General features: G+C 42.0%; 1 protein-coding gene across 1 annotated transcript in view; it reads right to left on the reverse strand.

The window, feature by feature from the left end:
• Positions 1–8,759, reverse strand: part of VOPP1 (VOPP1 WW domain binding protein) — a 459,612-nt gene extending 450,853 nt beyond the window's left edge. The window contains exon 1 of the mRNA XM_069214230.1: positions 8,198–8,759. Coding sequence (XP_069070331.1) covers positions 8,198–8,248 — 51 coding nt within the window. The 5' untranslated portion in view covers positions 8,249–8,759. The remainder of the gene's footprint in view (positions 1–8,197) is intronic.
• Between the last annotated feature and the right edge of the window lie 937 nt (positions 8,760–9,696).

Consider the following 9,696-nt stretch of genomic DNA (forward strand, 5'->3'; position numbering starts at 1 on the left):
TCATCAGACTTATGGCACTGCTCTACCCGAATAACAGTTTCCACACCTCATTAAAGTCAAGCACTGGCTGGGAAGCTGATAGTAGGTTAAAGCAAATTAGCACCTGGAATTTTCGGGCAGAGAAATGTTAACTTTCGTGAAGTTCCCAAATGGTTATTAATATTCTAGAAACACCATTACTTTTGATTTTAGTAAATATGAAAAACAGTCTTTGAATGACTATTTTAGCTGTTCCATGTGAAAAGTTACAGATCAAAGTTTATAATATGTGCATTGAAATTTTTGAGGCTCCAGTTCCATTCTGCTAGTGAAAATACTTTTGGGATTTGAGGAACTTGCCAACCTTAAATTTTGCACATCTGCCATTTTTTAACATCAGGCACCCTACCTTGTGGGTGACCACCTGCAGTTATGGGTAACTTATTAGTATTTAAAAGTACGTTTTCCCAACTGTCAAACTGGGTATTTTGACAGGTTTAATAGTAGGTTTAGGTTATTGTTGTTAGGATATACATTGTAATCCTGAAGTCATGTTTTACAGGCCAACCCTTTGGATGGCATCACAGGTCATGTGTTTGGTGCTTAAAGCATGTTAAATATGTCAGTCAGGGGTAACCCATTTTAACCATGTTTAAACGTGGAGCACAGCCACTTTACTCCTGTCTGGCAGGGGTGAAGTGCACAAAGCTCAAACACAGCAAAACTAGGGTCAGGAAAAAGCCAAAAAAGGGGGATGTCCTATTCTGCACCATTCCCCATGGAGTGCATGATTTGCACTACGTAAGGGGATACTATACATTTCAAAAGTGCACAGTAGGGTCACACATTAAAGTAGTTATCTCATTAATACTTTTTATACAGAAAGCAGAAGGTTTATTTTAGTTTTTTAACTGCCACATGCTTAGCATTTTATTCAGGACTCAAAATGCATGCAAAATCTTTTGTTTTTTGTAATTCTTGCTATTCTTATCACCCAGTCTATTGTTCTGTTACGTCTGTGCTGGGTTAGTTTTTTCTGTACTTGTGCGTTTAGTGTTCATTATCAATGTTTGTCAGTTTAGGTTTTGTCATATGAGTGATGATCAGTTTGTGTGGTTTTGAAGAGAAGGTGGATATAAATATATAAGAGCCTATGAATCTTGTGAACACTGAATGCAGCCAGTAAACTACAATATAATTGTACTGTTTGATTTGGAAGGCTGGAGGCAGTCACTGACACTTCAGCTGCCTGTGGTGCCCTGCAGGATAGTCTCCTACAAATAAACATTATTGACTTACTGATATATTGTTTCATTGCAGCTCATAATATTGCAATCCTGTTACAAAAATTATTGGTTTAAATAGAAAATGGCACTCAGTATCTTTACACTGTCTTCTCCTTAACATAACAATCATTTCAAACTTAAAAAGCCCAATTAAGTAGTCTTTAGACTTTCCCTAAGCATTTAACATAATTTGATAACTATTCCTTATACACTTAACGTCTTTAGCGCGTGATTGCAAGCCTTCCATTTACTTGCAATCACCACACTGACAATGCACTCTTTGGGCACCACGGTGGAGTCACAATTGTGCATTAATAAGGGTGGAGGGGAAGTGGCTAGTTTAATACACATTGAATCCACTCTTCCGCTGGTCATTGCAAGTGAATGTGCTGCCAGCGGCTGTACCAGTGAGCTGTGGTAATTCTTTTCAACACGGTTTACTCCTGCACATTCCCCTTTGGTACCTTACAGTGATTTGAGGGACATGGTGCCATCGGCTGTTGGTTGCCATGAGTCAAAGCTGGGGCAGGATTCTCACAGGTTCCCCCCAGTTCCCTCCATCCTTGAGCGGATGTAGGAACCCAAATGATCAGCAGCAGCACACTGGCCATCTAGGCAAGTGTCAGTTGTCCTGGTCTGCTTGACTTACACACTTTTCTGGCCCAAGCTCTCTGGGTTCACTAGACTCTACTCATTTGTAGCCCAGAACCTAGTAGGTGACAGTTTTCCCAGGGCCCTATTAACAACTGTGGACAGGGCAAGGGATTAGATGTTAGCTGCCTGATGTTTCTGATCCCCCTCAAAAAAATGAAAGTGAAGTCGTTTTTAGACAGCTGGCTTGATGCCCTGTTCACAATAGAAAACAGGGCACTGGGGTAGATGTCAGCTGCCCTCGTGCTCTTGACCAACACCAATTTGAAGCCCACGGAGGATTGGTACAGTTGCCCTGGGGTCCTGTTCACAAATGCAAATGGCACTGGATCAGCTACCAGGTGTTCTAGGCCTCCTCCACCCACATTTTCTGTAGTATGTCTTAGGGAGACAAAAAGCTAAAATCACCTTTCTATTTCCAGACGTTTTTCATCACTAAATCGAAGGATGAAGGTGGCTCTTTGCGGTTAACAATTATGCACCACACAGTTCACAGCAGCAAATAAAGTGTTTGGGCAGGTGTCGGTAGCCATTGTTCTCCTTGATATACACTATTTTAAAAAACAAGAAGGGAATTTTATGTAAGGCGCCAGCTATAAGGGAATTCTATTCACAGATAACAGACCATTAAAGCGAGTTTCAGCTTCCTTTGTCTTTCTTGTCACTCACGTTTTTGTGTGTGACCAATGAAGGCTCTCAAAAGGGAGCAAATGCATCACTGCCCTGTCTGCAATAGTTAACATGGTACCAGGCGTGCTGCCTTGTGGCTCAGACCTCATTCTCCTTCCAAAAACGAGGGCAAAGGAGACCCGAGACAACTGACTTCTACCCTGGTACCCTCTGTGTATTTGCACACAGTGCATTAGGGATGGATGTCAGCTACCTTGTACTCCTTCAACTGCCCCCTTTTGTGGCCAAAAGATCCCTGGATCAGATGTCTAATACCTCACCATTCTTTTCACAATTGCAAACATGACCCTACACCAGCTTTCAGTCATCCCCAGCCTCCTTTACCGTCTGCAAAATAGAGTGTACAGGAGGCCCGGGACAAATGACAACTGTCCCTGCACCCTGTAGTAAATATAAAGAGAGTTCTACTTGGCCCCCAACTTTTTTACAGCCTAGGGATATCCATAATAGGTGACACCCCCTGAGCCCCGTTTGCCGAGGGTACTGGGCCAGCTGCCTTCTCTTTTGAAAAAATTAGGGTGACGGAAGCCTGAAACAGTTGACAGCGGCTCCCTCAAGCCATTTCCAGGAACTACCACAAATCTAGGCTTGCTGTCACCTCCTAATCTGGTCCTGCTTGGCCATGCCTATTTTATGGCCCAAGTAAGCCTAGGACAGATGACATTTACCCCAGCACCTTGTTGCTGGGGCAGCTGTCAGTGCACTGATACTCATCTCCTCCAAATAGTAGTTTTACTTCCATACACAACGGTTGAATTAATTTAAATACTTTAGATAAATGGGTGTTAAAATTGACAGGAACCCTAAGTTCCATTACACCATACACTCTTATCAAAATAGAACACGTTTTAGAGATGTATAATCAAACAATATCAAGAATTAGTTTAGGTAGGCATTAAGATTGAGTTAGTGTGACAGGGGAGAGAAATTAAGTTAAGGCAGGGCCTAGGGCTTTGAATTTCATATTTTTTAGGTTTTCTACTGTATCCAAACTTTACATACTTTTGGTGTTCGTTGTTTGTCATACAATATGTCAGGATTATCACTGACAATAATCGATTCAACTGTTTGTACTTATCAGTTGAATGCATCTGACCAACATTGGCTAGGCTGATCTTATGCACAGGAATCTCTGACAAGCTGTAGGGGGTGGTGGGTAGAAAAACTGAAATCACACACAGTGTGAATCTTATTGAATTAGTTGTTTGTGATTTCGCAGGTAAATGATTTCAACGAACACTTGCAGTGAGAAACTATTTCCACTAAAAAGTTACTTTTTTATAGAAACTAACGTTCAAAATGCCTTTTCATCGAAATTATCTTTTACATCCTTTTACTGTTTTAAAGCCACTTATCATTATAATAGGTCCTCTAATTTCTTCTGTGAGTTTTGCATACATTATTTTCCCTCAACCGCTCTTCCCTTTCCCAGGCCCAATGTTCCGTGATGTTTCCCTTTTTTCTCATTTCCACTGTCCACTGCTTTTTTAACTCTCTTTTGTAACACCCCTGCCCCTCTCTCTGTCTTGTACTCCTTCAACAATCCCTCATTGTCGTTTTTTGTATGACGTTAGCATACTGAATTATATGTAAAATATGCTTACAGAAAGAGGCTTTCAGACAACCCTATTCAAGCACTGGACTGGTATTATGGCATTAATATCTACAGTATGCAGCATGAGGCAGTGGGTCAGGGCACTTCAGTCAAACTTCATTGTGAGTGAAAGCAATATGTCCTTTCAGAAGGAGCCTTTCAGGTACAAAGCAATCCCTTTAAGTGCCAGGAACTACTACGGTAATGTGAGCTTTTAACACCGAAAAAATGTTTTGCTTTTACCCAAGGCTTTTTTTTTAATGATGAGGACACAGGAGACTCCCCAGCAATAAAGGTATGCAAAATCCTTGACAAAAAACGAGCACCGCCAAAGAAAAAAAGGCCACCAGCCAACGCCAGACCTACCGGCTTTGCCAATGCTTATTTTGGTGATGAAACAAAGTCCATGAATCTACCTAAATCTCACACTTTTATAATTTCCCCCTCACCATGCTCGTCAGGTTTTTCCTTTTATATATTTGTGGAGCTCACGTCCCTACCCTCACTCCACCTCATAGCCATTTCATTAAATTGCCCTCCTCTACCTTTTTCTCCTAGTCTATTTTTCTGTGTTTATAATAAAATTCTGTTGCCCAACCAGGATTCACTCTGAAGTCCACATTGAAAAAAAAAAGTTTTGTTTCAATTATTTTTAGTAACGTAATATTATTTTTTTTAAAACGTTCTTCTGGTTTTCTGTTATTTTTTTAGCAAGCTATATTTATATGAATTTGTTTTAAAGCTATTTGGGTTTTTGATGATTTGTATTTTCAGAAATAGATTTCTGTTATTTTATTTTCCATCACTGCACATACTGCAGTAGAGAGCACCACGGAAGATTCTAAAAGCATATAATTACACATCTTTTAGTAAGTGTGTTGATGCAGGCCTATAATGAATTTATAATATCTCTTTCCTAAAATTCTAATGTTTCTCCTCTGACTAGGCCTGCTATAATGCAAAATTGTTGACCTTAAAGGTCTTATTTTCTAACAACATTACGGACATGCTATCAAGGGCTATACGATTCGTTGCGTGTCTCCTCTTCATTTTAGGCCCTCCCCTGTGGAACTGGCCTGTAATTTGCGGTGAAGGTATATAATTTTTGCCTAATCCATTGACGGCAAGGTAAAATGCTATAGTAGAAATGTTACATTTTCATGGACTCTTCCAAGGTAACATGCTATATAAATTCCTGCATCCCGTGCTGCATTACGAAAATGTGACACTTTTACAGTACATTGTACAGTGAACGAATTACCTTTAATTTCTCAGTTTGCCAATACCTTTAGAAAAAACACACTGATGAATTAAGAGGAAGTTGCCCAAAGCACATAAATCGTTCAATCTCCTTTGTATTCATTTTTGGTGGTGAGACCTCCAACAAACCAGGAGAAATGGTAGATGAATATGTACTCCCGTAAATGTCAATGAAGGGTAGCCCGAGATGGGAGAGACAAAGCCTGGCTTGCCCCTTGATAAACCCGACACTAGCCGTGCAACTGCTGGGCTCCCTGGTTTTAAAGGCAGAGCAGAAACAGGAAGTAGATATGTCTGCACTTTCCACTCCCTGCCCTTGTCCCGACCCATCGGTAGCAAATAAAGGGCTGTTGTAGAGCTTTAAATGTCAATCCCGCGACTTCATTGGGGGTCAAAGGGCGCATAAATCCACTTCCGCTTCGCCTGCCATTACGGTGAATCGATATTATGGATATTGCACAAATGTCTCGATAGACTTTCCGCTGTTAATGGACCACGCCACAGTGACTTCTCCACAGAGTAAATGTACTTTTTTCACGTCACTTAAAGCGTTACTTGCAATTCGGAATTTCTCGTGTACAAGTTATTTGTGAAAACATATAGGGCGCCAAATAACTTGTTACAAACAAAGCTGCCACTTTGCCCTTAAAATCTGCCCAGATGTTATGTAACCAGCAGCCCTCCTCACAGTGCATTGGACGCCAGAGGCAAAACAAGTAAACATGGTCATGTAGAATTGAAGCTTGCCGTACACAAGTAATGTCCCTTACAGTCACAATACCAGCGAAAACATCCCCTTCCTAGGAAAAAAGGATCTACACCAAGCATAAGCACAGAGGGACAAGAAGAGGGTCACAGAACCCAGCATGGCCCTCTCCTATTTATTTATTCAGCAGTTTCTATTGGACCACATTCCAGGCGCATAACGGGATTCACCGTATATTAGCTAGACTTATCAATGTTTACATGGGTGACATAACATTAGACGAAAAAGCAAAGGTCTATAAGGTGTATATATCAAAGGGAGCTATAGAATAACATAACTATCAGTGATTGACAAAGTCGTTTCTAATGAGAGAAGCAGAGTCAAATACATTACATATATATAAAAGAACATCGTGTCATACTAGGGTAACAGCAAACCAATCGATGGCTTACTAGGGCAGAGACTTTGCAAGTAAAAAAGAGAAAATGTAAACATAAATGTTGAAAAATAGATGCATAGTGGCCGATGTTGGTAACAATGAATTGGGATGCGACCCAAGTAATTACCCACCACTGAGATTAATTCAAAAATTCCATACATCACATTTTTTATACTTTAGTGTGTCCCCCTAAGTGGGACGGGTATTGTTAGACATGGGCCCAGTGCACACTGTGTCACTGGAACCAAACTATACATGGCCGATGAGCTCTAATAACAACAAAACCGGACCTGGGTTGCTTACATTCTTGCACAGGAAGGACAGGGCCTAGCAGATCACACTAAACTGTTCAACACTGGACCAGGGTCAAGACTAATTTGCATGTGGCTGGGTCCAAACTGAGGTGGCTTTGTGTGCAAAATAATCATGGACAGGGATGCAGCCCCCGAGTAAATACCAGTGGCTGAGATTAATTAACGCATTCATTCCATCACTTTTTGTACACTTCATTTGGTACAACATAAAAAATCTAAACAAGCAGAACATAGACATGAATTAATAATAATGTCGACAAATAGATTTTCGTAGTTTCCGAAGTCCAAGGTTGTACAATTTTAGGATATGCTGCAAAGCAACTAAGCTATTTTAAGCTCCACCTGATCAATACACATTGCGCATCACAATACAAAATGCCTCATATAGATAATATTTGATGTGCCCAGAAGCACCACCCTACATTAATACAACATAGCATTGATTCAACATGGCAAAGTCAGCCCGTTGCCCTCAGCAAAGGAGCTATTTGACATCATTCATAAAGCGTGTTTTTTTCAGTTTTCTCGCTTTGCCTACATACCTGAGCCATCTGCCTACAGTTGTGTAATCTAAAAGACACATGGAATCCTTTCAAACAGTTAAAGGGGGTAGATGTAAGTATATCCACACCAGGATGGTTTGTGGCATACATCAGTGGAGGTGAGACGTGTAGCCAATCAGGAAGTTCGGATGGAGCCCGGGAAGACTTGGGATACTAATGTATGGCACCTCTGCTGATCCCAGCTGTGCAGTGTCAGAATGGCACGTGCCTGATCTCAACCTCCTTATACACATTTACATCTTCTCTGATTTTAAGTGTCTATTTTCGTTTATTGACACTGTATTCTGTTCATATGTGAACAGTAACTGTGGTTACATAATCATCGTTTACTTGTTTGATCACCCATTGTCTTGTAAAGCTCTCCAATGCCTTTGGGCCAGGTTCGCTCTATACAAAATGACAAAAATAGATACATAAATCTTAGCCCAGATTTAACAAAGGGTTGATTTCCAGCTGACACGCAAAGAGAAATGTCATTTCAATGAAGGGGTGGGCGTAACCCTCACAGTTAGCACCGCTCAGCCTACCCAGTTCATCTAGAAGATGAAATTAGTCTAACGGCGGTATTGAAGGCACAACAGAAGATTTTAGCCATCTGTCAAAAGTAAACAAAAGAACAGATTTAACCCTGGAAACAACCACCGGAGCCTGAGCCGCTCACACCTACTGCAGCAAGACCCCTGATGGACATGACTGGCGAGAGAAGCAGTCTTACCTCTAGGACCAGCGACAGGAGGCACAGTACCACAAGCTGTAAACTGTCCATGTCTCCCCTCTCAGCAGACGTCTTAAAGTCACACGCAGCACTTCAGAGTGAAATCGCGGACATAACTCCCTTGACAGACCAGAGCACCCCGCGCGTGACACCGTGGCAGCTTCTCGCCTCAATTAGCACATCAGCAGCCCAGCATCACCGGCCTCTCCTCTCGGCGCACACTGGCCAGCACCCTTGACTGAAATCTCAAACAAGCTGCCTTCTCTCTGCAAACTCCTGTCTCTGGAATTCAGGGCTTCATACGTTTCGGCGTGTCTACAATCACCTGGCTGGGTCCAGGTGTCTTTCAGAGCTCGTTTTGTTCTGTTTATGCTTTTTATCAGTCCCTTGACAGTGCTGGTAACTGCGCTGCTGATGGCAGAATAGGAAGGAGTGATGAAAAGCGAAGGAGGCTTGACGGGAACACAAAGAGGCTGTATGCACCGCGAAGCCCCGCCCTCTATCTCCAGGATGTACTCACCAGAGATAGGAAGATGACACCTCCCTGAGATCATACCCTCCTAAGGAGGCGAGGAGGCTGGCTGAGCCCCGCTGTCCCCGCCCACCCCTCCTGCTCCCCCGGCCCCGCCCAGGCTGCCCCCTGCACTGTACGTGGATCAGTCCCGTTGTTGACATGAGAGATTCAAAGCCGTCCCTCCCAGCAGGCAGCTCCCTCTCCATGGTGCTGTAAACAGCGACTCATTCGTTGCCCTGAGTATGCGCGTGTCTGTACTCTGACTGGACTAATGTTCTCAACACAATTCCCTGCTGCATTCGGCACCACCTCTTTGTTTCTACCACCGATCCTCAGTAAATGTCTAGAGAGTATATCTAAATGTAATGCATGGTTTCTTACTTGGAGCATGGCCTGTAATGTACGAAAATCTATGATTCCTCCTTGTTGCTATGTGCTGTCCTCTCTCTGGAGCTAGGCAATCACTATTGAAATACCCCATTGTTTAAACAAATAAAGATGGGTCTTTTCTAAATTAGTTCTTTCCTAACAACTTACAATATAGATTTTCCCATGTTAAAGTGAATTTTCTTTATTCCTTTCATCTCTGGATGTCCATAAAGTAACCTACTAGTGGTGAAAATCCGACTCCTAAAGTAGAGCGAAATGTGTCTGCTATTGCTGAAATTATTTCAGATATGTCTGTCGGCGACGGACGAACTCTTGTTAAACTGTACTTTCTTTAGATTGTACCATTACTATCTGTGTGGAATTCCCAAAGCAATGAAGTGAAGATTTTTCGTTGAAAATATGCATCTTTATGGCATGTGCATTGGACCTGAGACAAAAATCCATTGCTTACCCCAGAGGGACTTCTTGAAGTGCATGACATCTATTTATTTTCCTTTCACAAAATGGGGAAACAAAACTATGCATGAGAACTGGTATAGTTCTGGAGTGGTGTGACTGGAACACGACTGATATGTGCTCAGATGAGTAGTTATCA

This window comes from Pleurodeles waltl, chromosome 2_1, assembly GCF_031143425.1.
Source record: "Pleurodeles waltl isolate 20211129_DDA chromosome 2_1, aPleWal1.hap1.20221129, whole genome shotgun sequence".
Classification (NCBI taxonomy): Eukaryota; Metazoa; Chordata; class Amphibia; order Caudata; family Salamandridae; genus Pleurodeles; species Pleurodeles waltl.